Raw genomic sequence first — 27390 nt, 5'->3', positions numbered from 1 at the left:
AAAGCCACTGAGGTCAGGTATGTGTCAGAGGCCTAGTAGACAGGCCATTTTGTGAAGCTGTGAAGTTGAAGCCTGGTTGCCTTGGAGACCCCAAGATGTTAGAGATGCCAGAGTCGTGGAATATCTGCCGAGGAGAGCTGCTAACAGGGAGCAGAACCAGCAAAAGAGAAAGAAGTGTGTTGCAGTCAACTAAGCTGAACGGAGTTGGGGATCTGAAGAGCGTTTTGACATCAACATGGAGACGCAGAGTTTGGAGTCTGCCCAGCTGGTTTTTGGTCTTGCTTTGGTTCAGTGTTTCCTTGCTATGCTCCCTTCCCTGTGTTTTGGAATGGTAATGTATATCTGTGTCACTGTATGTTGGAAGTATGTGATCTGCTTTTTGATTGTGCTTTTTACAGGGAGATTACAGTTAAGAGATTGCCATGCATCTCAGAAGAGACTTTGAACTTTGGACTTTGAAACAAGTTTGAGACTGTTATAGACTGTGGGGACTTTTGGAGTTGGACTGAAAGCATTTTTTTTGCATTATGATATGGCTATCAGCCTCTAGGGGCCAAGAGAGCAGAATGTTGTGGTTTGGGGGAAAAATGGCCCCCAAAGGGAGTGACACTATTAGGAGGTGTGACTTTGTTGGAGGAAGTGTGTCACTGTGGGGGCGGGCTTTGAGGTGTCTTTTCTCAAGCTTCCCTCGGTGTGACTGTCAAGTGGACTTCCTGTTGCCTCCAAGATGTAAGACTCTCAGCTACTCCAGCACCATGTCTGCCTGCACACTGCCATGTTCTCCGTCATGATAATACTGGACCGAACCTCTGAAGCTGTACAACAGTCCCCCCACAATGAAATGTTTTTCCTATAAGAGTTGCTATGACCATGGTGTCTCTTCATAGCAATAAAAACCCTAACTAAGACAGCATACAACCCATTTCTATTCTTTGCCAGGTATATAACCCGAGTAAGTGAACGGCATTTCTATATTATACTGGCTAACTGGGATATAACTGACTTTAATAAAATTCACCTTGAACCGTGGCAAAGTTTTGAGATGACCTTGGAGAAAAAAAGGAAGTGACTTTCCCCTACTGGGGTAGCCCCCCACTCCCCATTCCCTGCCCCAGGATTATCCCAGCACAAAGCACTTGTAGGAACCTCCTCCGGGCTTCTAGGGTTTCTTCGCATTTTTATTTATTTACTGTGTTTGTTGTGTGTGTGCATTTGCTGCCAGGGCTTGTGCACATGTGGAGGTCAGAGGACAACTTCGAGGAGTCAGTTCTCTCCTTCCACCTTGACTCCGGTCCTCGGGCTCACTGAGCCCTCTCATCAACCTCACTTTTTAATTTTTAGTTTGCTAGACCCCCAAGTCACCCCATACAATGGTTATCGGGGCTCCCTGTAACCTTATTTTTCAAGCCCTAAGTCCCAAGCAGAGGGCCTGGGAGTACTCAGAGAGTTGCTATTTAGTGGACTTGGCGAAAGGACCAGAGACGGTGGAGCTTCAACTGGCAGCTGCCCAGAAACCCGGTGTGGGAAGCTGGCAGATCTCCAGCAGAAGTCAGGCAGGAACCTAGGGGAGGAGTGTCAACCCGGCACCGGTTTCCGGAGGAGGACTCTGGACAGAAACAGCTGTCCAACAGGTTGCTTGGGAGAACTCCGCGGCAGCGCGGTCCGGTCGGCTCAGCTTTGACTTTAGGCGGGAACAGCGGCGCGTGTGGAATCCCTCAGGGGCACCGGGAGCGCAGAGGCTGCACCGGGAGCGCAGAGGCTGCACCGGAGGGAAGGGGCTCTGGAGACCGGGGACCTGCTCCGGCCTGGCGTGCATTCTCAGCTGGGCAGAAGACCGCCGTCCGGGAGCAGCCCCGCGACCACGAGGGTGAGCTCACAGGGTCCAGTGAGCCGGGAGCCCGGACTGGAAGAAGTGGGAGAACCAAGGACTCACAGACTGGACTTCCTGGAACTCAGGGGTGAGTAGGTTTCGATTCTCTGGTTCTATTGGAGGGGCTGTCCGTCTGCTGAGATCTCTGCCGACCTTCTGCCAAAGTAGGACGGAAATCGAGGTATGGGGTTTGAAGAGGGGCAAAGAGTAGGGACCCCGCCCAGAGGTGCCAAAGTCTTAGAATAGGTGGGTAGTCAGCAGGACAATCTATTTCCAAGACAGATGATAAAGGCATTTTTGTTTTCGTTTTGGAGTTTTTTTGTTTTGTGTTTTGTTTGTTTTATTTTTTGTTTTTCGAGACAGGGTTTCTCTGTATAGTCCTCGCTATCCTGGAACTTGCTTTATAGACCAAGCTGGCCTCGGACTCTCTGAAAAGTGCCTGCCTCTACCTCTCCAGTGCTTAGATTAAAGGCGTGCACTACCACCCGCTGGATTATGGGTTTTTGGTGGTTTTTTTTTTTTTTTTTTTTTTTTGAGACAGGGTCTCTCTATGTAGCTTTGCGCCTTTCCTGGAACTCACTTTGTAGACCAGGCTGGCCTCGAACTCACAGAGATCCACCTGGCTCTGCCTCCCGAGTGCTGGGATTAAAGGCGTGAGCCACCACCGGCATGGATTCTAGTTCTTAATGTGAATGGCTCCTTCCTTTTCTAGGGCCATTTCATGCAAGGATGAAGTAATATGATGTAATGTTTGTAAAGGAGTGTCTGATGTTTTAAACTGTTAATATATTGAGACAAGGTCTCACTGAGTATGGCTGACCAGGAACTCACTGTGTGGTCCAGGCTGGCCTTGAATTCATAGAGACATCTGTCTGCGCCTCCCAAGTACTGAATTAAAATTGCGTGCCACCAAGCCCAGGTAGTCTGATGTTTTTAATGGGGGAGGGGAGACCTATAGTAAATTATTTTCACCTTTGCTCTCATTCATCCAGGAAAGAAGGGAATGGCTGGGCCCGGAAATCTATTGGTTTTCTTTAAGAGTACCTAGCAGGCTGGAGCAACGGCTCAGCTGTTAAAGAGTAGCCTGATGTTAATGCCTGTGCTGCCTGCCCAGTTCAGTGGACTCCTGCAGACAAGGAAGAAGAAATCAAAAAACAAACAAACAAAAAAACCCCTGCTGATTGCCACATACTTAGTTTCAGTTTGACAATTTAGTTTCGCTTTTTGACTCATGTTTTAAAGACAGATGGGGGTTCCAGGGAATTATTTTCTCCATGTTGAATGGATTTTTTCCTTTCTTTCATGAGTGTGTGTGTGTGTGTGTGTGTGTGTGTGTGTGTGTGTGTGTGTGTGTTCCACATGTATGGGGATGACTGTGGAGGCCAGAATAAGACTCAGGGACCCTGGAGGCTGAGTTGCAAGTAGCTGTGAGCTAACCAACATGGGTGCCAGGAACCCACTCGCGTCCTCTGCAAGAGCAGCAAGTGTTCTTAACTATTGAGCGATCTCATCTAGTCCCCAAGATAACCCTTCTCTGCTGTTTTAAATTCTGCCAAGATAATTAATTCTTAACCTATCTGTCTCACTGGGCCATTGAGAAGACTGCTATGGTTTTAGGTATTTTGGGGAACTGGAGGCATGGCTCAGCAGTTAAGAACACTGGCTGCTCTTCCAGAGGACCCACGTTTGATTCCCAGCATGCATATGGCAGCCAACAACCTTCTGTAACTCCACTTCCAGAGGATACCCAAAGGCACTGCATGCTTGTGGTGCACAGACATACAAGCAGGCAAAACACTCACATATGTAAAATAAAAATAAATGAACTTTTAAAAAATTTAATGATTTATTTAATTTTGTTTATATTGTATGTGCATTGATGTTTTATTTGAATGTATGTTTGTGTGAGAGTATCAGATCCCCCTGGAACTGGAGTTACAGATAGTTGTGAGCTGCCATGTGGGTGCTGGGAATTGAACTGAGGTCCTCTGGAAGAGCAGTCTGTGCTCTTAACCACTGAGCCAACTCTCCAGCGTACCCCCCCCCATCAATAAGTCTTTAAAACAACATTTAAAGTGCTTTTTAAGACAGACCTTTAATTGCAGCATTTAGGAGACAGAGGCATGAGGATCTCTGTGAGTTGGAGGCCAGCCTGATCTACATATTGAGTTCCAAGACTACATAGGAAGACTCTGTCTCAAAAACAAACAAACAAACAAAAAAGGTGCTCTGGATCTGTTTCCATGGCTTTGAATTCATTTGAACAGCATCTTCATCTATCAAATGAAGATGAGGCTGGACCTGTGTTTCTAAAGTACCTGGCAAGTAGTAAGCGAGCAGATTTACTGCTGTGGTAACTCATTCATTCTGGACTCTGGTTGCCTTTGGTTCAAGTAGAGCATGATTCAAACTGTCTTCAACAAGAAGTCGGCTGAGAGTGGCTGAGTGGGTGAAGGGATGGTTCAGCAGCTAAAAACACTGCCTGCTCTTCCAGAGGACCGGGGTTCAATTCCCAGCACTCACATGGCTGCTCACAACCATCTGTAAATCCAACCCCAAAGATTCGCTGATGCCCTCTTCTGGCCAGCACTGATACTGCATGAGAAACTGAGAGATCCTTTATCCTTGCGTAACAGCAGATGAAAACTTGCTGATTAACCTCTGCATGTGTTCAGATGCAGCTGAAGGGGTTTCCCTGACCATGAGCCCAAGGCCAGTTTGTGCTTTGTTCCTAGAAGATTTAAAGAAAAGATGTGAATAATTGGACTCTGCCCTCTGTCAAAAACAGAGAGGTCCCAGCATAATGAAGCAAACAGATGGAGAGGTCAAAGTCATTCCGAGATACATAGCTAGAGCATGTCTCAAGACAAAACACAACAAAAATGGAGATGTGAAAGACAGAAAGGCCACATCACAGAAACTAAAAGGAAGCTTTTCAGGTTTATTTTTTAGATTTATCATATTATTTCTTGTGCGTGAATGTTTTGCCTGTATGTATGTGTGTGTGTGTACCATGTGCATGCCTGGTGCCTGCAGAGGTCAGGAGAGGACACTGAATTAATTACCTCTGCAAGAAAGAGCATGTGCTCTTAACCACTAAGCCATCTCTCTGGCCCCAGGAGAGATGTGCTGAGGCTCACTCACACTCAGAACCTTAGCCAATGCTGCCCAAACACTCTACCACTGAGCTAGAATCTCAGCTTTGGATTTTTTTGGAGACAGGATCTCATTAGGTAGCTGGGACTGGCCTTGAATTTGTGATCCTTCTGCCTCAGCCTCCTGGGTGCTAGGATTTCAGCACCACTACATCTACCTGGAAGTATATTTCTTTGCAGCAATAAAGACTAATTCTAAGTCAGCTCACTCCTCTGGTTTGAGTTGCCTGCTTGGCCTCTAAAGGTATTTCTAGTACCTCAAAAGGATATCTGTGTTAGGATAGACTAAATAATATGACCAAAATATAATGGCTTTCATACCACTGAAACTGCATCTTCAATCATAGTTCATAGCAGAAATCTTGGCAACAACAGCATCTTGCCTTCAAGCAATTATTCAGGAACCCAGGATCTGTTCTTTAGGGTACCAGGATCCCTGAGGCCCTATCCTTGCAAACTTGTCTCATCCTAAAGTAGCACAGGTCCCATCCACTCACAACCCATAGTTAGGTGCTAATGACATGGCCTCACAGAGTTGCAAGAGGCTGAAGATATAACGTTAGCTGACCAGTTCTTCCCAGTTCAAGTTCTGTTAACAAGGATAAAATAATTTTGACAGACAGGAAGCTGTCTCTACCTTACATGGTGGAGGAGATATCCCCTTTCTGGCACTGAGATCACGGATACCCTTGACCCTCAATTAGGTGAGTAATAACTACATCAGGGATTGTGAAATTTCAACCAATCTATGGGTCTCTTCCAGGGATGGATAAATTGGGACAGATCATCTCCTTAGGCCAGCTCATCTATACAAAGTGCGAAGAGATGAAGTACTGTCGGAAACAGTGCCAGCGTCTAGGGAACCGCGTGCATGGCCTGCTCCAGCCTCTCCAGAGGCTCCAGGACCAAGGAACAAACAACCTGCCGGATGATATAACTGCTGCCCTGGGCCGTTTTGAGGCTGTCCTGAAGGAGGCCAGGCAGCAGATAGAAAAGTTCAGCAATAAGGCCAGCCTTTGGAAGTTTGTAACTGCGGGCAGTGACAAGATACTCTTCCATGAAGTGAATGAGAGGCTGAGAGATGTCTGGGAGGAGCTCCTGCTGCTGCTTCAGGTTGAGCAACGGAACTCTGTTTCAAGTGCCGGCCAAAGAGCATCCTGGCTGCAGGAAGATCAACAGGATGCAGAGGAGGATGGGTGAGTATTCCAGAGGCTGAGAAACAATAAGCTGGGTTTGGCGGATGAAGTGGAGGACCAGACGGAGTCAGGGAGCATCTTAGCCTCACTTTGGTTTGTCAAAGGAGAGGAATGATGGAGGAGTTTGAACAGTGGTGTGTACTTGTGACTTAGAAATCCTACTGTATGATAGAGGCTGGTGAAATCTGGGGAAGCCTTTGTGGAGGAGGGGGCATGTTACCTGCTTGTGAGTCTCCTCTGCTTTTCCGTTCACTCTTTGATGGAATATCTGGAATTCCAGTTCGTATCTTGCAGCCTTAGCGTCTATGGGACTCTCGCTTAAAGTGAAAAACTATCTGGTAAAAAGAATTCAATAAAGCAAACTAAGGAAACGTGGATCGGGTAGAGTGTGCACAACATGGTTCTAAACCTTAGGGATACAGTGCAGAGCAAAATAGACAAAAGCAGGGTTGGGGATTTAGCTCAGTGGTAGAGCGCTTGCCTACAAGGCCCTGGGTTCGATCCTCAGCTCAAAAAAAAAAAAATAGACAAAAGCTCTGACCTCATGGAATGTAAAAATCTGCTGATAGGAAGCTAATTTTCTCTACATTCATGAAAAACACGAGATAGAGTAATGATACACAAGGATTCAGAAAGAACAGACAAGACGGACATTTGAGTGGACACCCTAAGAGGAAGGAGCTAGCCATACAGAGATGGGATTGCAGGAAGGAGTCCCTAACTAAACTACTGTGTTTCAAGCCTCTGCTCATGCCACATCCACTAAAACTAGCCATCTGGCAAAGCTCCACCTGAAGACACAGGCATGTAGTTCGCCCTCTGTGTTGCTATGGCTGTATACGGGCTAGTACCTGGAAGTCAATAACTAGAGCCAATAATTCAACCTACCTGAGAGTCAGAAAGGAAGCAGGAACTGAGTCAGGAGACCCCATCAGAGGGTAGATGAGTTAACAACAGCTTGAACTAGAAGGGTCCTCCTTGAACATCATCACAGAGGGCCAGGCTCTGACGAAGTGAGGCATGGACTAGGCCGGAGGGAGAGAGTAAGAGTTGAACCTAGGCCACAGAAGAGGAAAGACAAGGGAAACGTGGAAACAAATACGACTTTCTTAGACCCAGTGGTATGAACCCCAAGCACAGTGAGCTAAAAGATAGAAGAAGTTTGTAGGAAAGGAAAGGAAGCTGATACAAGATTAACTTTTTATCAGGCAAATTACAGGCTGATGGCCACAGCCAGCCATGATGAGGCCTTTTAGTGAGAGATCACTAGGAGAGTTCCCATAAGAGCATCATGTGACTTAGCCTGGCCCAGCCTGTGTGCCAAGGGGCAGAGGCATGGCGTAGACAGGACTATTAATGTATCCTAGAGCTGCAAGGGTGGAGGAGAGCTTATCAACTCTGTCTGAGAAAGGGATACTGGGGGGAATGACCTGAATTCTTTGATAAAGAAAGCTCAGAAGTTTGAGGGTCTGTACTCTAATAGGAAGAGTTGGGTAGAGAGAAAGGGAGCAGGGAGGTATGCTGGGTTGTGCCAACTTGACGCGACCTCCAATCATCTGGGAAGAGGGACCTTCAACTGAGAAAATGCTCCATCCTGTCAGCCTGTAGGCAAGTCTGCGAGGAATTTTATTTCATTAATGATTGATGTGGGAGGACACAACCCACTGTGGGCAGTGCCACCTCTGGGTTGATGGTCTTGGGTTGTACATAAAGCCAATGGAGCAAGTCATGGAAAGTGTACCGGTTGGTAAGCTGCATCCTCCATGGTCTTTGCTGTAGTTCCTGCCTCTGGGCTCCTGCCTTGAGCTCCTCGTCCTCTTCCCCAAATGAGAGATTGTAATAGGCAAGCTAAATACACAGAGAAACCCTTTCCTCCTCAAGTTACTTCTGGTCACCGTGTGTATCACAGCAACAGAGGGCAAACTAGACAGAAGAACACATGGACACACGTTTTAGATGCTTGAGCTCAGAGGAGTAACTGTCCTACTGCTCTGACGAGGGGATGGTGGTGATCCATGCCCAGTCAAGTTGGCAGGAGACGTCTAAGGGGGACAAGTGAGGAGAGTTTTAAGCAAATGAGTTCTTTTTTGTAATAAGAGAAACCAAGACATCTGTAATCCAATCAAATACCCACCATCAGTGAGAAAGAGAATCAGGGATTGGGGAGGGTGGGCGTTATAGTACTACAGAGAAGTTGACTCAGCTAAAGGACAGGATTGGCTTCCAGTTTTTCTAATCATCAGAAAATGGTGGTCCACCTCCCAGGGTGGCAGGAACCATGTGGAAGTCATTAACCTGGGAGATAGGATTGACTGCCTGCTCTGCCCTTTACATTTCTGTATGGGTGATACTTTCACATAGTACTATATTCAAAAGATGTTTTAAAGGTCCACCATAGCTGGGTATAGAAGTATATACCTTTAGTATCAGCACTTGGGAGGCAGAGGCAGGGGGACTCTCTGTGAGTTCAAGACTGTCATGGTCTACATAATGAGTTTCAGGACAGCCAGAGCTGCATAGTGAGATCCTCTCTGTGGGTATCAGGGAGGGGTGGGCAGGGAGGCCCAGCATAAGGAGTTAATCTCCCCGTCATCCTTGACATCAAGGGACCTCTTTTACATCTCAGACACACTCTCACTTGGCACCATCTTTTTCCTGACCCTCTGGAGATTTACATGTATGTGTTCTGATTCTTCTTCTCTATAGATAATCTTGAGTATTCTTCCAAATAAATTTCCATAGATATCTCTAGTATTCCTGGGTATATATGGACCATATATATTTAACATGTAAATTGTATCCAGTTGTTCACTGTTACAATTTCATAATGAGCATCTTTGTGTGTGTTTCAGATTAATTTTAGGAGATAATCCTAGTAGTGAAATTACCTGGCTAATCACTGGGTTAAAGACAATGAATGTTTTCAATTTTGATAGATTGCTAGATTGCCCTCTACAGAGGCTATATATATATATATTTTATCAACCATGGATTTTAAAAAAAATTGTTTTCTTTTTTTTCCCCATTAGAGACTACAGATCTCAAATCCTCAGAATTCCCCAGTCATAGGCAAACTGAGATGGTGAGAATGTACACACAATATAAATTAGGTTATGATGTAAATAAAAAGGCACTGGCCGGGGCAAGATAGATGGCTTAGCCATTAAGAGCACTTCCTGCTCTTCCAGAGGACCCAAGTTTCGATCCCAGAACCCATATTGGGTGGTTTACAGCTGCCTGTAGTACTAGTTCTAGGGGATCAAAAAACTCTTCTGACCTACTCAGACACATTCACACATACGTATAAATAAAAATAATAAAACTAACAATAAATCTTCAAGCACTAACAGTTCAGTGTTTTATAGAAATAAGTTTATTTCTCTTTCAAGCAAAGTATATGAGATCCCTAAGATGATTCCTTCCTGGGATACTTCCTGTAGTCCAGCACTTCCCTGTCATACAAATTTCCCACTTCCAAAGCAGCCAGGTTGGGACCTTGAACAGAATTCTTAAAAAAACCTCACTTAAGAACTTCCTGACAGAAGCAGCTTAGGAGAGGAAAGACTTACTTGGGTTCATAAATTCAAAGTATTTTGTAGCCATCACAGCAGGAAAGGCGTGGGGCAGGTCTATGGCAGTAGGAGTACATAGCCAAGGCTCCTTACGTCCTGGCAGACTCGGAAGCAGAAAAAGCAGGCCAGGCCAAAGGTGGGTATAATCTTCAAAGACTCACCCCCAGTGAACTACTGCTGCCAACCAGGTTCAACCTTCTCAGGGCTCCACAGTCTTCAAAATAGTGCCACTCCCTGGGGACCAAAGCTCGAAACATGAGCTGTGGGGACATTCCAGATTGAAACCATGTCTCTTTCACTTAATGTTTAGTGACTGTATTTTTAAGCATGTGGCCCCTTTTTCCTGCAGAAATGAAAGTATGCGAGCTATCTTGATGCAGATGAGAATTGACATGGAAGAAATCAAGGAAACTCTGAAGCAACGTGAGTTGTCACATGCCCTGTTTCAATGAATGCTCCCAAATTAGAAGTCATCTGTTCTCTAGGAACTCTATCCAGCCTACTCCACCCCTGCCCTGCTCCGTTTTCTCTGCGTGATAGGACTGGAAGCAGCTCACAGGTTTGGGGATGTGGTCACAGTCAATCCAGACTTCTGTCCATGGAGTAGCATTTGAAAGTGGCTTCTTGATCAGCAAGAAACCATAGCTAGTGCCTGTCAGAATACTAAAATAGGCTGGGCATGGTGGCACATGCCTTAATTCCCAGTACTCCGGAGGCAGAGGCATCTCTGACTTCAGGGTGAGTCTGGTCTAAAGAGCTAGTTCCAGGACAGCCAGGGCTACACAGAGAAACCCTGTCTTAAAACACAAAATAAAGCCTGGGCGTTGGTGGCGCATGCCTGTAATCCCAGCACTCGGGAGGCAGAGGCAGGCAGATCTCTGTGAGTTTGAGGCCAGCCTGGTCTACAAAATGAGTTCCAGGAAAGGCGCAAAGCTACACAGAGAAACTCTGTCTCGAAAAAACAAAACAAAACAAAACAAAACAAACACAAAATAAGAAAGAATGCAAAAATAATTATAAGTAATTTCCTCCACAAATAGCATCTACATTCAGCAAGTTTCTGTTACAATAACAAATACTCAAGGTAGTAGCTTAGGAAGAGAAATAGTTTACTTAGGCTCACAGTTGAAGATCTTCAGTCCATGATTGGTTATCAGCCCCATTATTTCTGTGTCTGTGGCAAGCCAGCTTCTCAGGTAGACACGTGATAAGGTAACCAAGAGAGCAGGAGGAAGAGAGTGGGTCCCACAGCCCCCTTTCGAAGCATGCCTCCAAATACTTCAGAAGGCACCATTTGCTCCCATCTTAAAAGTTTCCACCACCTCCCAATAGCACCATCCTGGGGACCAAACTTTTAACACATTGGCCTTTGGGGACATTAAACATCCAAACTGTAGAGCATCAAAGCTTCAACTCCAGCATCTACATTAAAAAAAAAAAAAAAAAAAAAAAAAAAAAAACAGGCAGGGTGGCACACACCTGGACTCTCAACACTGGAAGGGGAAGACAAGAAGACCTCCGGGGCTCACCTTCGAGTCAGTCAGCAGGCTACAAATTCAGTGGGAGATCTTCTGTCAAAAATAAGGTGGATGGGAGCTGGAGAGATGGCTCAGCAGTTAAAAATGCTCCCACTCTTGCAGAGGACCCAGATTCAGTTCCAGCACCCATATGGTGGCTCACAATCACCTGTAACTCCAGCTCCAGGGGATTCAATGACTTCTTGCTTTTTAGGGCCCTGCATGGGTGCACATACAGACAGGCAGGTACACATCATGCACATAAAATAAAAATAAATATTTTAAAAAAACACACAAACAAGGCAACGAGCAATAGAGAAAGACACTTGATTTCCACCTCTGACCTCCACGCGCTCATGCACAGACATGAATACTTGCGCATGTACACACACTGTATGCACATACAAACACACACGCTAGCCATTTAAATAAAATTTAAGGTGCTCATGTATTCACTCACTCATTCAATAAAACTATAAAAGTGTTGCTTTATCCCAGAGATTGTGTTCAAAGGGAGCTGACACTAGCTGCCAGAAGCTCATGCCTAGGGATAAAGTAGAGGATATGACAGAGGGACAATGCAAATGTGTTGTATGACATTTCTCGTGAGAGTGTATGTTCCTGTGTATGAAGATATGTGTGTGCACATGCACGTGGAATCCAAAGGTCAAACACGAGTATTATTCATCTGGAGCCATCTATTTTGTGTTTTGAGACAGAGTCTCTCACAGAGAACTGCAGGAGCATGGGTGAGAAGTTACTTATGGAAATATAGGTGATTTTGGGCACTTGAATGACCTAAAAACCTCCCACAGTAGCATGAGCAAGAACTTAGGAAAGCTGGATCACTGGTCACCTACATAAGAGGCTCCTCTCACCCAGCAACAGTTTACCCTGGAAAGACTTCTGTGAGTCCTGTAAGTTTCTTGAGCTTCCTCAGTCTTATAAGTTTCCTATGAGCTTCATGAACTTTTGAGGAAGAAAATGTATCAGTCCAGGAGGAAATAGCCACACAATGACAGCATTATAATTGCTGAACTTGAATTGTGTCTCTGTTTGATCTGAAATGACTAAACATGATGCCAGGTTCCTAGGGCCAAGCTGTGTGGCAATAGAAGTAAGAAGAACTCTGAGATGAGAGAGGCTGGCATTAAAACTGGAAAGACGGGCAAGATTGGAAAAGGAGGCTGGGGACATAGTTCACTGGTAGAGCACTTGCCAAGCATACACAGATTCCTTGGTTCAATACCAGGCATCGTGGATTGGAAGAGGAAGACAATGAAGAACATGGGACAGCACTACTGACCTTTAACTGTGTCTCCACATGGAACTCAGAAACAGAGGATCTTCTGTCCTGAGTTGAGCCACCAGAAGCTCTAGCTAGCACCAGTTTGGGTTCACAGCGTGGCGCTTCCCCCTTACATCACAAAGAGGCCACTTCCTAGCTGGGTGGTGGCTGCGCACGCCTTTAATCCCAGCACTCAGGAGGCATAGCCAGGGCTACAGAGTGAGTTCTAGGAAAGGCAACAAAACTACACAGAGAAACCCTGTCTCAAAAAACCAAAGAAAGAAAGAAAGAAGGAAGGAAGGAAGGAAGGAAGGAAGGAAGGAAGGAAGGAAGGAAGGAAGGAAAGAGAGAAAGAGAGAGAAGAAAAGAAAAAAAAAAACAAAACAAAACCAGAGGCCACTTCCCTAACAACACCTTCTTAGCACACTGACTTGTTATCTCCTTCTGTCTCAGGCTCACTAAAACCCACACAGGAGATCCCACAGGAGCAAATCAAGGAGATTAAGAAGGAACATCTTGTCAGATCTCCATGGATCTTACTGAAGAAAAATAACCTGAGCACCCTTTATAGAGGAGAGTACCACAGATCTCCAGTCACCATCAAAGTATTCAACAACCCCCAGGCCGGAAGTGTTGGGTGGGTAAGCTGTAGTGTATGACTCTCAGATGGTTCAACACTTATTCTCTGTAACTTCCCAAGGAGGAGAGGTATATTTTATCCGTTATTAAATGGAGGAATCAGGCTCTAAAGGGTTAAATGACTTAATCTGTATTATTAAGAAACAGAGGCTATTGGACAGGAAAATTGGCTCAATATAGGGCTTGTTGCTCTTACAGGGGACCCAGGCTCAGTTCTCAGCACAAACATCACAGCTCACAAACATCTGTAACTGCACTTCCAGGGGATCTGACATCCTCTTTAGCCCACAGGTGCCAGGCACACATATGGTACACAGACATACATGCAGGCAAAACATTCATGCACGCAAAAGAAAAAGGAGCAGGCTAACATTGAATTCAACTCTCTACCTCAATTCTAGAACTTTCTCCCTTTTACTCAGCTTTATCTGTCTTTCAGAATCTATACTCTTTTCTGGACATAGTGATGTCATGCCTTGAATCACAGCACTTATGAGACAAAGGCAGGCAATCTCTAAGTTCAAGGCCTGCCTGGTCTATATGGTGAGTTCCAGGCTAGCCAGGGCTACATAGAGATCTTGTCTCAAAACAATAACAGAATTTATAACCTTGTAATCCTGTTTGTCAATTCTTCATCCCCTCTACATATAATTCTCTTTTTGGTGTGGTACTGGGAATTCCACACACAATAATTCTAGTGTTTTATTCTTGTGTTTTCCTGTGAAATATACTCTGTTGTTACTGTGTCATACAGTTTTAATGTTTCACAGGTGACAAAGTGGCATGTCTGTTGGCTGCTTAACCTCACTTTCTTGATTCAGCATCATGGAACATGGAGTCCTTTTATTGGAAGTAAATCCAGTGAATCATTTGGTATCTTGGTCCACATTTCACCTATTTCCCATGATGTAAACCATCTGCTTCCAACTGAAAATAACACCACCATACATAGTCCTTAATGTGTCTGTCTGGCAATTTTGAGGTACCAGAAATCGAACCCTGAACTTTACACATGGAGATAAACACTGCCACTGAGCAACACTCCCAACCCTTGAACAAGAATTTCTTTGGACTGTAACTCCCGGATAGGAACTGTTGGCTTATAGGCTCCACATATATAAACTGGCTAGGTACTACCAGGAAACTCTTAGAATATACCTACACTTCCACCTGCAGTGCCTGAGAATACCTATATTTCATATATTGACTGATCCTTGGTGTTTCCAAGTTTGTTTTATCTTTGTAAAGTGAGATCAGATCTGAAAGCATTTCTCTATTTACTAATAAATTTGATCATTTATTTATATGTGCTTAGCCATTGCAGTTTTAAATTTTTTATTTTCTTACAAAGAATTTGGGCTGGGAATGGTTGCCATAGGCTTTTAATCCCAGCACTTGGGAGGCAGAGGCAGGCAGGTCTCTGTGGGTTCAAGGCCAGCCTGGTCTACAATGTGAGTTCCAGGACAGCCAGGTCTACACAGAGAAATCCTGTCTCAAAAAAAAAAAAAAAAAAAAAAGAAGAAGAATAAGAATTTGGTTTCATTGTGACACTTAGTTTTTATTATATATGTGTGTGAGTAAGTACTTCTGAGTGAGGGCCACGAAGGCCAGAGGCAACAACACATCCCCTGGGGCTGCAGTGACAGCAATTGTGAGGCACTCGATGTGGGTGCTGGGAACCAAACTCAGGTCCTCTACAGAGCGTGTACACTCTTGACTGAGCGTCTCTCCATCTGCTCAGCATTTTCAAATGCCATTTGGTTTCCCTATCTCTGCTCCCTTCTTGAGCCCTCCTCCCCCCAGCAGGCTCCCTTACCACTGTCACATCATATGACCTTTTGCCCCTCCCCTCCTCTCTCAACACCTCTGTTCCCTTCTTGATCTCCTCTCTAGTGTCATAGTCTGTACCCATTCTCACAGCCCCTTATGAACACACAATAAACATTAGGTGTTAGGATCTGCATATGACAGAGAACAGGTGATTTTGGTCTTCCTGTATCTTCGCACAGAGGTAAGTGCACACCCATGTTTAATGCTGCACCACTCACAACAGCTGTTTGGCTTCCTTTTTCTTTTCTTTTGTTTTCTTTTTCTTTTTCTTTCTTTTTTTTCTTTTTTTTTTTTTTGGTTTTTCGAAACAGGGTTTCTCTGTAGCTTTGGAGCCTGTCCTGGACTAGCTCTGTAGACCAGGCTGGCCTCAAACTCACAGAGATCCACCTGCCTCTGCCTCTGGGATTACAGGGGTGCACCACCCCCGCCCGGCAGCTTCCCTTTTCTGCAAATTACCTCTTTATATCTTCTGCCCTCTCTTCTGTCACATTTGCAATTTCTGGGTTTTTTTCTTATTAAATTTTTATTGTTACTTTATGTGTATGGACAATTTTCCTTGTGTGTGTCTGTATACCACTTGCATGCCCGGTGTCTGTCTGCAAAGGCCAGAAGAAGGTATTGAATCTCCTGGAGCTAGAGTTATGGATGGTAGTGAGCCATCCTGTGAATGCTGGGAATTGAACGTGGGTCCTCTGGAAGAGCAACCAGTGCTCTTAACCTCTAAGCCATCTCTCCAGCCTCCAGTTTTATTTTTTTAAGTTTAGGCTTTAATCCTCCTGGAATCAGTCTTTATATGTGATATTATGCAGGATCTAGTTTTGGTTTTATCCACAGAGTAAGTCAATCTTCTCTATATTATCTATTAAATAACCCATCTTTTTCCCCACTGATGGGCAGCACCACACTTATTGTATAAACATCTGTCTAGTTTCTATATTGCTGATCTGTCCCATGGGTCAATTTATCTGTCTTTGAATCAGTGAACATACTGATTGGGCCTTTGGTGGGGGTGGTGAAAGGGTCTATTATTGTTATTGTTATTTGTTTGTTTGTCTTGTAGCCCTGGCTGGCCTGGAACTCACAAAGATCCTCCTGCCTCTGCCTTTAGAGTACTGGAATTGATGGCATGTACCATCATGCCTGGCTCTATTAAGTTTCTTCCTAAGATTTTTTTGCTATTTTTATACTATTGTAAAAGAAATTATTCTCTTAATTTTGTTTTCAGACTTTTCATTGCTAGCACATTGAAATACAGTCAATTTCCATATGCTTTGGGCCTGTTCTGCCTGCCTGACAGATCTTGGGCAAATGCCATTTTCTCTTGAAGCCTCACACTCGGTGTGAATGAGCCCCTGCTAAACTATGTACATTCTTTGAGGCAATTTCAGAGTCCAGATGCTAATTTCTCCTTCACTCTCCTAGAATAGTGAGGCACACGTTCAATAATGAGATCAGAACCATGAAGAAATTTGATTCCCCCAACATCTTGCGTATATTTGGGATTTGCATTGATGAAACAGGTGAGGAGGCTTCTGGGATTGGTCAAGCTTTTGACTGCCTAGAAGATGCTATCTGTGTCTTGATGTGTTGCTTTTTTTTTTTTTTTAGCTTTGAAGAGAAGTTCATTATAGATTCAAGGATGAGCACTTCAGAGGTTAGAACAAGAGTGTGGCATTCGAGTTAGGCATGGAGGTCAGCCACATGGTGGACAAATAGCCACATGGTGGGGAGGAGAACTTTAGAGACAGTAAAAAGGCTCAAGTACCAGAGGAAGCGTACTTAAGCTCCAGCCAGCATCCTAAAGAAAGACAAAAGAGAAGAAAAAAAATTACATCTTTAGGAGTCAGGGTAGGAAGGTGGGCAAGGCCCCACAGAGCCTTGTAGTAGCATAGCACTGTGTTACATTCTTTTTTTTTTCCTTGGTTTTTTGAGACTGGGTTTCTCTGTGTAGCTTTGTGCCTTTCCTGGAACTCACTCTGTAGCCCAGGCTGGCCTTGAACTCACAGAGATTTACTTGCCTCTGCCTCCCGAGTGCTAGGATTAAAGGTGTGACTTCTAAGATGGCCAGCTCCTTCCTCACTCTCCTGACCTGAGACAAAAGCCTAAAGCAAAGGCTTGGAAGGCTTTTTTTCTCCTACCAGTAAGACACATGCTCACTCACACTACACCTCCCCAAACCCTGGTTTACACAACAGTTGTGGGCCAATCCTGTCTTTGTTCAAACTGACCAACCCCAAATTAGGAGAGGAATACCCTTCAAAGACATTAAAAACCCAGCCCTGGAGAGGAGACTGGATTCTCAGGCTCCCAAGTCCCCTTTCTGATTTGCAGAGGGTCTTTCTGTATGCCTGCTCTTTGTGTGCGTGTGCGTGCGTGCGTGCGTGCGTGCGCGTGTGTGTGTGTGTGTGTGTGTGTGTGTGTGTGTGTATGTGTGTATGCTTCCTCACTCCCAGCAAAAGCGATTCTGTTACTGTGTTTGAGGTTTTCCCCCAACATGCCTATCTCACTCAAGACTTTTCCTGCCCTATAGTTCTCTAACTGACAGAGAAAATAAACCCCATCAAGACCCCTCAATGGAAACAGTGAAGTTATTACCAGTGTTCATTATTTTCTGTGTTTCAAGATATAAGTTCCCATCTTCTTTGAACTAATGGAGCTGTGCCTCCACTCCCCATCCATTGAGAATCCAGGGGTTGCTTGTTGAGATGCTAGCCTGAGTCAAGGGTATGTTTTGTTTTCTTTTTCTTTTTTGTTTGTTTTCTGTTTGTAGGCAAGTTCTAATTAAGTAGCACTGGATGACCTGAGACTTGCTCTGTAGACCAGGCTGACCTTGAACTCACAGAGATCTGCCTACCTCTGCCTCCTGAATGATCAATATAGTGGTACACCACATCCAGCCCCTTATTTTTTTTTCTAATGTGACATTAGTTGTTTCTTATCCTTTAGCAAAAACCAAGTGTTAATGTGGCTACATTTTATCTCACAGTATGGACTTCCCTGCTGATCATTTTTGTTATTGTTGCCTAGAAAGAGGACAGCAACATCTCCCCTTCTGGAAATGACTCTACAGCCTACGTCCAACCTAATCTGAGTGTATGCAAAAGGGACTGGTGGAGAGAGTTCAGGCTAGAAGTCAAGGTCCCCAGGTCAGAGGCTAGAAATGAAAGAAATAACACATCCAAGGTGAATAAGTCACCTCAGCCACCACCTAAGAGAATAAGTGTCACTAAAGTCCTCTTCAGGTGAGACTTTGCACTCTAAAATCGGATCGGTCTTACACTGGGGAGAAATGGGGCTCACTTCAGAGCAGAATGTATCTCTGTAGGGAGAAGCTGAGAAGGAATTTGTGGCTGTGGGAGTCCTGATCTTCACGGTGTCTGCTTCTTTTCCATAGTGAAGCCCCCTGAGTTCTCCATTGTCATGGAGTACTGTGAACTTGGAACCCTGAGGGAACTGCTGGATAAAGAAAAGGACCTCACTATGAGCGTGCGCATCCTCCTAGTCCTGGGAGCAGCCAAAGGCTTATACAGGTAGCGGAAGGGTTAAACAGACATCACAAAGAACCAGAGGCTCCTAGCCAGGCAGTGGTGGTGCACACCTTTAATCCCAGCATCCAGAAGGCATAGGCAGACAGGCGGATGTCTGTGAGTTCCAGACAGCCAGGCCTACACAGAGAAATCCTGTCTTGAAGAAAAAAGAACTTGAAGAGTCTGCCCACCCTACTGATGATCTCAGAGGTGGTGGAAGAACGGACCGGAAGCCCCAGATTGTTTCCCTTCTTTCCACTGGTTCACTGCAGACTCTGATTCTGGGCAGGTGCATTTTTCTAGGTTGTCCACAGATAGCTGCCCACATGGAAGCAGGGTACTAGTCAGCCTCATTTATCCCATTGAACACTGTTTATGTCAAGATCATTAATACACCCCACTTTGGTTGTCATCAGGCTACACCACTCAGAAACATTTCAACTGCACAGAAACATCAACAGCTCCAGCTTCCTGGTAACTGGAGACTACAATGTAAAGGTGAGCACATCCTCCAAGGGCTCCTTGGGTTGGTCAGAGCTCTGCAATGGTTTGCTGCTAGAAGAGAGTTTTGCAGAAAGGCTGTGCCTTCTTCTTTCTCTCCTAGGTTTTAGAACTGTGTGCACCTTTTCTCCCGTTTGTACAGCTTTCTGGGTGCCCATCACAGAACAGACTTAGCCCTTGCCTCTCCAATGTGCTGATCTTCCTACCATCCCCCAGAGCAGGGATGAGCTAAGTGCCATTTCTCGTAGACACTTATACACCACTTCTACAACACTGCAATACCTACTAAGGGAACTTCTTAAGTTCAACTAGGCATTCAGATTCAGAGGATTGTCATGGGGCCACACTTGTCATTCAAGGTCACTTATAAGAATCTCACAGGGAGCACACCTCGATAGCAGCATCAAAACCCCTTCTCTCCAGTGGGAGTCCTCACGTTCATCCAGGAAATGCTGGCTTTGCTCCTACCAGTTGCTAAAGAAAGAGTCCCCATTAGGTGGGTATGGGGCCATCCAGATTTAGAAGTCTCATGACTTATAAGAGTCAATGTCTCTTATAGCTCTACAGACATACCTTCCACTGGCCCTGCAAGGGATGAGCCAGTTCCCATGTATAATGGTTGCTACAAAGTACAGCAAAGCAATTTGTATATCACCAATCATTTTTATAATTAGGTTACCAAGAAGCATGTGATAGTCAACCTGTATCAGTTTTTTAGGGGAACAGAGCCAAAGGTTAGCTGAAAATCTACCATAACTACCATAACTTGATTCATTTGCTTAGAGAAAGAAAGGGGTTTGTTAACTCATTGTCCGAAACTCTAAATTTGTAAAAGAGTATTTTATTTGTCATCCATAGATACTTCTCTCTCTCTCTCTTTTTTTTTAATTTTTAAAGATGGAAACAGAGCTGGGCGGTGGTGACGCACGCCTTTAATCCCAGCACTTGGAAGGCAGAGCCAGACAAATCTCTGTGAGTTCCAGGCCAGCCTGGGCTACAGAGTGAGCTCCAGGAAAGGCACAAAGCTACACAGAGAAACCCTGTCTCAGAAAAAAAAAAAAAAAAAGATGGAAACAGAAATACAACTAAAACTGAAGCTTCTGATCATGCCCATCTTATATCATTCCTCAAACTTGACTTCAGACTCCCACTGGCCTTGAGTTTCAGAGCTGGGTCCCAGAAAACATCCCTGTTGGCGACCCTTTTGTCCAAGGGGATATCTACAGAGTACCCTCTGGGCATGAGGTGATTGTAATCACAAACTTCACAAAAGACTTAATCTGACCTCTTGGCGGTTTTCCTTTTGCCCATGACTGCTGTCGCTTTGTCAGAAACAGCTGTCAATTCCAGCCACCAGAACATTCTATGTGTAGGGGGGAGGGGGAGGGGAAGGGGGGTAGACTGAGGCGCCATCATCAACATTCTTTGCTCTGACAGCTTTATTTCCAGATTAGCATCCAGCCAGGATCAGTACCACTTTGCCGAGTTCTCTGAGCATGTCTTAGTTGGGGTTTCTATTGCTGTGAAGAGACACCATGACCACAGCAACGCTTTTAAAGGAAAACATTTAATTAGGTGGTTCACAATTCAGTGGTACGGTCCATTATCCTCATAGTGAGACATGGCAGTGTGCAGGCAGACGTGGTGCTAGGGAGCAGCCGAGAGTGCTGTATCTTGAAGGCAACAGGAAATGAACTGAGACACTGGATGTGCCTTGAGCAGATATGAGACCTCAGAGCCCGCCTCCTACTCCAACAAGACCACACCTACTCCAACAAGGCCACACCTCCTAATAGTGCCATTCCCTTTGGGGACCAATTTCTTTCAAACCACCACATTCCACTCCCTGGCCCCCAAAGGCTTATAGCCATGTCATAATGCAAAAATGCATTAGATCCAATTTCAAAAGACAGTTTCATTGTCTATCACAGTCTCAACAATGTTTTAAAAGACCAAAGTTCAAAGTCTCTCCTGAGATTCATGCAATCTTTTAACTGTAATCCCATGTAAAGTCAAAATAAAAAAAAACAGATCATGCCGGGTGGTGGTGGCGCATGACTGTAATCCCAGCACTCGGGAGGCAGAGGCAGGTGGATCTCTGTGAGTTCGAGGCCAGCCTGGTCTATAGAGCTAGTCCAGGATAGGCTCCAAAGCTACAGAGAAACCCTGTCTCGAAAAACCAAAAACTCAAATTTTACATTTTGTAATTCATCCTGCTCAGCTTGCTCCTTTTCATTATAAATCTACATAAGAGTGACCAGTAATAACCACACAACAGAGTCAATACTAGGCTGTTTTGAGATTTCCTCTGCCAACAGAATTAATCCAAATCTCTTCTCTTTATCTTCAGGCAGACTCTTCAGACAAGGGCAAAAAGCAGCCACATTCTTCATCAAAATACCACAAGAACAATCTCTAGGCCACATATTAATATTATTCTCCTCTGAAACCTTTTGACCCAGACCCCCACAGTTTAAATCATTCTCAGCACCACTGTCTTCCATGCTCCTACTAGCATGGCCCATTAAGCAGTGTTTAAAGCATTCCCCTGCTTTCCTAACCCAAACTCCCAAAGTCCAGATTCCTCCAAAACAAAAACATGGTCTGGACTTTCACAGAAATACCCCAGTCCTTGGTACCAACTTCTGTCTTAGTTGGGGTTTCTATTGCTGTGAAGAAATACCACAACCACAGCAATGCTTCTAAAGGAAAACATTTAATTAGGTGGTTTACAGTTCAGAAGTTCAGTCCATTATCATGGTGGGACTTCACAGTGTGCAGGTAGATATGATACTGGAGAGGTAGGTGAGAGCTCTACATCTTGTTGGCAACAGGAAATGAACAGAGGCACTGGGTGTGGCTTAGCATATATGAGACCTCAAAGCCCACCCCCAAAGTAACACACCTCCTCCAATAAGATGACTCCCACTCCAACAAGGCCACACCTCCTAATAGTGCCACTACCTTTGGGGGCCATTTTCTTTCAAACAACCACAGCCATTTCAACAGCACCAACAGGATCCCAGCAGACGGGTGCACAGATACTGTTCTTTCTTCCAGCCTCACGTAGACAGAGCCTTTCTGCCTTTCAGATGCCTTCCCCACCTAAATGTCTTCTATTGTATTTTTTTTTTCATCTAAATTGCTTATCTTTTTGTTTAATTTTATTTATTTTTATGTGCATTGGTGTTTTGCTTGCATGTATGTCTGTGTGAGGGTGTCAGGTCCCTTGGAACTGGCATTACAGACAGTTGTGAGCTGCCATGTGGGTGCTGGGAATTGAACCCAGGTCCTCTGGAAGAGCAGCCAGTGCTCTTAACCCCTGGGCCATCTCTCCAGCCCCTGTTGTTTTGTTTTTGAGACAGTCTCACTATGTAGCTCTGGCTGTCCTGGAACTTGCTATGTAGACCAGGCTGGTCTCAAACTCACAGAGGTTTGCCTGCCTCTGCCTCCTGAGTGCTAGAATTAAAGGCGTGTGGAACCACACCTTGGGCCATCTATATGTCTCAACCTTTTCTTGACCTCACCCTTAGATTTGGGTACCTAGCTGACTTTGTGAGCCTATTCTCCTTCTGCACATTGATGATGCTAATGTCAGCTCCACAGGGAGCAAGAGCATGCATTCCCTTTAGTCATGCCAGGGCATTTTTAGACTGTTCAGGGTTGACCAGAATAATTCACACTTTTCATGTGAAATCCAAGAAACACCATGCAAGGACAGACAGAACAAAGGAATTTCCTCATGTCACTTTGCGTCTGGTCCTGGGGAAAATCAAACCATGTTGTAGCTCTATGACCCCGCCCCAACTTTACTGATTGGACTTGAGTCTTCCCCCATGAGAGCCCTACATCTAATACAGTATAACTAACGGTAGTAATAAGTAAGTTTAGTCAGTAAACTTACTATACAGGGGCCTTATAGCCATTGTTTCAGATAATCTTCCCTACCACCATCCCCACTCTATGGAAAAGAGCTGTCATAGTGTTTCTCTTGATTGGCACAAAATGACAAAGTGAACCTACAACGTCAAGCATAGTCTGAAGGCAACATTGGAAATAAATCCCCAAGGGAAAAGACCACCCCAACTCACCTTCTACCCCTCCACCCCAGAGCCTGCTGTTTCAACATCTACCTCTAACTCATCTTTCTGTCTAGCTTGCAGGATTTGAATTAAGTGAAACACGGGCTTCTATCAGTCGGAGGACAAAAACCACTAAAGCAGAGAAAGTCAGTTCAATAGCATATGTCTCACCTCAGAGACTGAAAAATGTGTATCATAAATACGACAGAGACGCTGAAATATATAGGTATGTGCATATTCTTGTACAGATTCTAAACACAGGCAGAGGTCAGGATAGTGCCCGGTGAACTCCACCTCTGAGGACCATCTTAATTCTATTGAACAGTGGATAGGAGTGCACGTCAGTGGTGAAGTACTTGCCTAATGTGTAGATTCTAGCTTTGATCTAGCACCAAGTGTGGTGGGGTGTTGCCTGGGGTTGGGTCGTAACCAGAAAATTCAGAGTTTTCTGAAATGGCTGAAGGAGCATGGGAAAAGAAATGTGTCACGTGCTTAGTTTCTTGGCTTAATTTTTAAATTTTTAAAAGATTTATTTTTATCTTATGTGTATGAGTGTTGTGCCTGTATGTATATGTACCATGGTGCATGTGCAGTGCCCACAGGGACTGGAAAGGGGCCTCTGATCCCCTGGAACCGGAAATTACAGATAGCTGTGAATTGCCACATGGGTGCTAGGAACAGAACCCACGTCAGCAAGTGCCTCTGCCATCTGCTCAGCCCACTCTTTCCTTTTTTATTTTTTAATGTATCTGCGTGTGTGTGTGTGCACACGCGCGCGCGCGCGCGCGCGCGCGCGAGAGAGAGAGAGAGAGAGAGAGAGAGAGAGAGAGAGGGAGAGAGAGAGAGAGATGTATGGAAGGGTGGCTTGCACATGCCATGGCACATGTATGAAGTCCAGAGAACAACTTTTTGGGTCATTTCTCTCCTTCTACTTCTACATGGTTTCTGGAGACCAAATTCAACAGAGCATGGCTCCACAAGGTCTTTGCCCACCCAGTCAGCCCCTGACATGCCCTTGATTTTCTTTTAGCTTTGGAATCGTGCTCTGGGAAATTGTCACTGGAAAGACCCCGTTTGAAGGTAAGGAACGTGAAGGCTGGCTCTGCCAGGGTTGTAGTTCCGTCCTCTTCTGAGAGACCAGACAAACCCCATTAGTGCTGTCATAGCCCACTATGGTTCGCTAATGCAGGAATTATCCAAACTGCTTAGTAGAGTCATTAGAGGCTCTTTTGTTTCTTCATGTGTTTGTTTATTTTATTTTTTTCTCCGTGTTTGAAGTCCCTCATTCTAATCCTAGCCATCAATATCTAGAGAGAAGTACATGAGTGAAAATCTTAAGCCTCCCATACTATCTTTCCCATGGCAGGCTGTGATTCTGAGAAGATCTACAAGCTGGTAGCTGAGGATCAGAAGCAGGAGCCAGTGGGTGAAGATTGCCCCAAGCTATTGCAGGAGATCATTGATGAGTGTCGGGCCCATGAGCCCTCCCAACGGCCCTCTGTGGATGGTAGGATTCTTACTGGCATAAAGAATGCAAGCCACACGTTTATTTCACAATTCTGAAAGTTATATATATATATATACATTTTTTTCATTTTACATACCAACCCCAGTTCCCCCTCCCTCCCCTTCTCCCGCCTCCTCACCTCCCTCCCACTCTACCTCCATCCACTCCTCAGAGTGTGTAAGGCCTCCCATGGTAGTCAAAAAAGTCTGGCATACCAAAAGAGAGCCTTTAAAACAACAACAACAACAAAAAAAAAAAAAAAACCTCCAATAAAGAAGTTCACACCCAGGGGTAATTCTGCCCTTCAGGGGACATTTAACAATATCTGAAAACATTTTTGGTTGTTGAAATTCAGGAGAAGGGGAGGCAGGGTGTGTGTTCTTGGCACCTAACGGAAAGAGGTTGGAATGCTATTAGATTCATAGGGCAGGGCTGGAGGTGTAGCTTGATGGTACTGTGCTTGCCTAGCACATGGGGGCCCTGGGTTCACAGCCCCTAGCACCACACACACAAAAGCTTAACATGGAGCCCTCAAATGTATATGGCATCCCTCCACAACTAAGAATGATGCAATCCAGGTGTTCCCCAATGCAGGGCTGCAGAGACCAGAAGTAGGTTAACTTTCTCCAGCATATTTTTTTCCTCCTCCCTCCCTCTATTTATCCATTCCTTTCTGCTTCCCTTCCTCCCTCCCTTCATTCCTTCTTTTTTCAGCATCCTTGGGATTATTTCTTTGACTAAGATTATTTTTTGTTTGTTTGTTTGTTTGTTTGTTTGTTTGTTTGTTTGAGACAGGATCTCCCTGTGCAGCTCTAGCTGTCCTGGATCTCTCTCTGTAGCCCAGGCTGGCCTGGAACTTACAGAGATCCACCTGCCTCTGCCTCCCAAGTGCTAGAATTAAAGGCGTACACCACCATGCCTGGCGTGTGTGTGTGTGTGTGTGTGTGTGTGTGTGTGTGTGTGTGTGTGAGAGAGAGAGAGAGAGAGAGAGAGAGAGAGAGAGAGAGAGAGAGAGATGTCCTGAAGAGGGCATCAGTTGTCTTCTATCTTTCTCCACCTGTTGAGGGCCGAGCTGATCCAAGGCTTCCCTGAGGCCCTGATGTATGGAGAAGGAACACAGTTCCTCCTCTAAACCAGGAATGTGCTTGATAGAGTGGGTAGTGAATGGCCTGTGGCCTGGGTCTTGGCAGAGCTGAGGTTTCAGGTTCTAAGAACCCAGCTCTTCCCACTGCACACAGTGTTATCTGTCCCGAGCTGCTGTGCACTTGGCCTATAATGGTCTTGACATACCCCCTTGTGCAAGATGGTTTGATTATCTTCTTGTTGACTTTATCTCATTGTATGACAGTTTCTGCTGACTCTGTCCCATGTCTCCCCTGGAAATAACATATAAGATGCTGTACTACTTAATAAGCTTACTTGGCATAAGACATGGCTTATGTAAGACCTCCCATTCCCAAACTTTCATATCTTCTCTCTCTCTTCTATTCTCTTTATCATCTGATCTCCTGGTCCTCTCTCTCAGGACCCTATCACTGAAGAATGACCTGCTGGCCCAGGTCATCTACTTTTTCTTTTTGAGGCAGGGTCTGTTCTTGAACCTGGGGGCTTCATTTTCTCAGCTACACTGGAAGCTATCAAGCCCCAGTAATCCTTTTGTCTGTGACCCCCCCTCAGAGTTGGGGTTACAAGTATGCCATAATTATAGGCATGTACCATCATGCCTCGTTTGGGATTTGGGTTTTCCTAGGTGACATTTTAGAGGCATGCATGCAGATGGTTTAGGTAGCAGCCAGACCAGGCAAACACAGTTCCTGTTTTGGTTGTATTGTCTGCTGTAGATACATGTTTATGTTTCTAGCTTGGATGTCAGTAACCAGCCCTTGTCTCTGTTCATTCATTCATAGAAATCTTAGAGAGACTGTCTGCAATTAACTGAAGTTATGTATTCAAACCTAAACTGAAGATTCCCTGGACAAGAAGCTGGAAGAGGCACAAATTGGACATTTGTCCTTCATATCTGCTAGTATCAAGTTTTGCTGGGTGCAAAATTCTTTTTTCTTGTCAATAGGGTATCACCATGTAGTCCTGTCTATCTTGGAACTTGCTATATAAAACAGGCTGGGCTCAGCCGGGCAGTGGTGGCACACACCTTTAGTCCCAGCACTTGGGAGGCAGAGCCAGGCAGATCTCTGAGTTCAAGGCCAGCCTGGTCTACAGAGCAAGATCTAGAACAGGCACCAAAACTACACAGAGAAAACCTGTCTCAGAAAACCAAAAGAAAAACAAACAAACAAAAAAACAAAAACAGGCTGGGCTTGAACTCAAAAAAATCTTCCAGGTTTGCCTCCCAAATGCTGGGATTAAAGGCATGGGCCACCACACCTGGCAAAGTTCTTATTTATTACAAATAGAAAACAATTCCTTGGGTTGGAGAGATAGCTCAGCAGTTAAGAGCATTGGCTGCTCTTCCAGAGAACCCAGCCAGGTTCAATCCTCAACAGCTCACAACTGACTGTAACTCATGTTCCAGGGAATCTAACACCTCATACAGATATACATTTAGGCAAAACACCAATGCACATAAACTAAAAATAAATAAATTATTCAAAAAAAGATTAGAAAGAAAGAAAACAGTTCCAGCCCAAAGTGGTGGTGCATGCTTTTAATCCCAGCACTTGGGAAGCAGAGGCAGGTGGATTTCTG

The 27390-nt window shown here is 44.9% G+C and overlaps 1 protein-coding gene across 1 annotated transcript; it reads left to right on the top strand.

Moving 5' to 3' along the window:
• Window positions 1-1918: 1918 nt before the first annotated feature.
• On the top strand, window positions 1919-26786 carry Mlkl (mixed lineage kinase domain like pseudokinase). The gene is made up of 11 exons (XM_036188449.1): window positions 1919-1958; window positions 5789-6221; window positions 10143-10216; window positions 13052-13235; window positions 16490-16587; window positions 18462-18597; window positions 19011-19092; window positions 23252-23403; window positions 24208-24257; window positions 24544-24684; window positions 26592-26786. The coding sequence occupies exons 2-11, from the start codon at window positions 5791-5793 to the stop codon at window positions 26621-26623; spliced, it is 1380 nt and encodes a 459-aa protein (XP_036044342.1). The 5' UTR covers window positions 1919-1958; window positions 5789-5790; the 3' UTR covers window positions 26624-26786.
• The last annotated feature ends 604 nt before the right edge of the window (window positions 26787-27390 follow it).

Source organism: Onychomys torridus, chromosome 5 (assembly GCF_903995425.1).
Source record: "Onychomys torridus chromosome 5, mOncTor1.1, whole genome shotgun sequence".
NCBI lineage: Eukaryota > Metazoa > Chordata > Mammalia > Rodentia > Cricetidae > Onychomys > Onychomys torridus.
The sequence above is the reverse complement of the archived record's forward strand: the minus strand, read 5'-3'. Positions and strand labels throughout refer to the sequence as shown.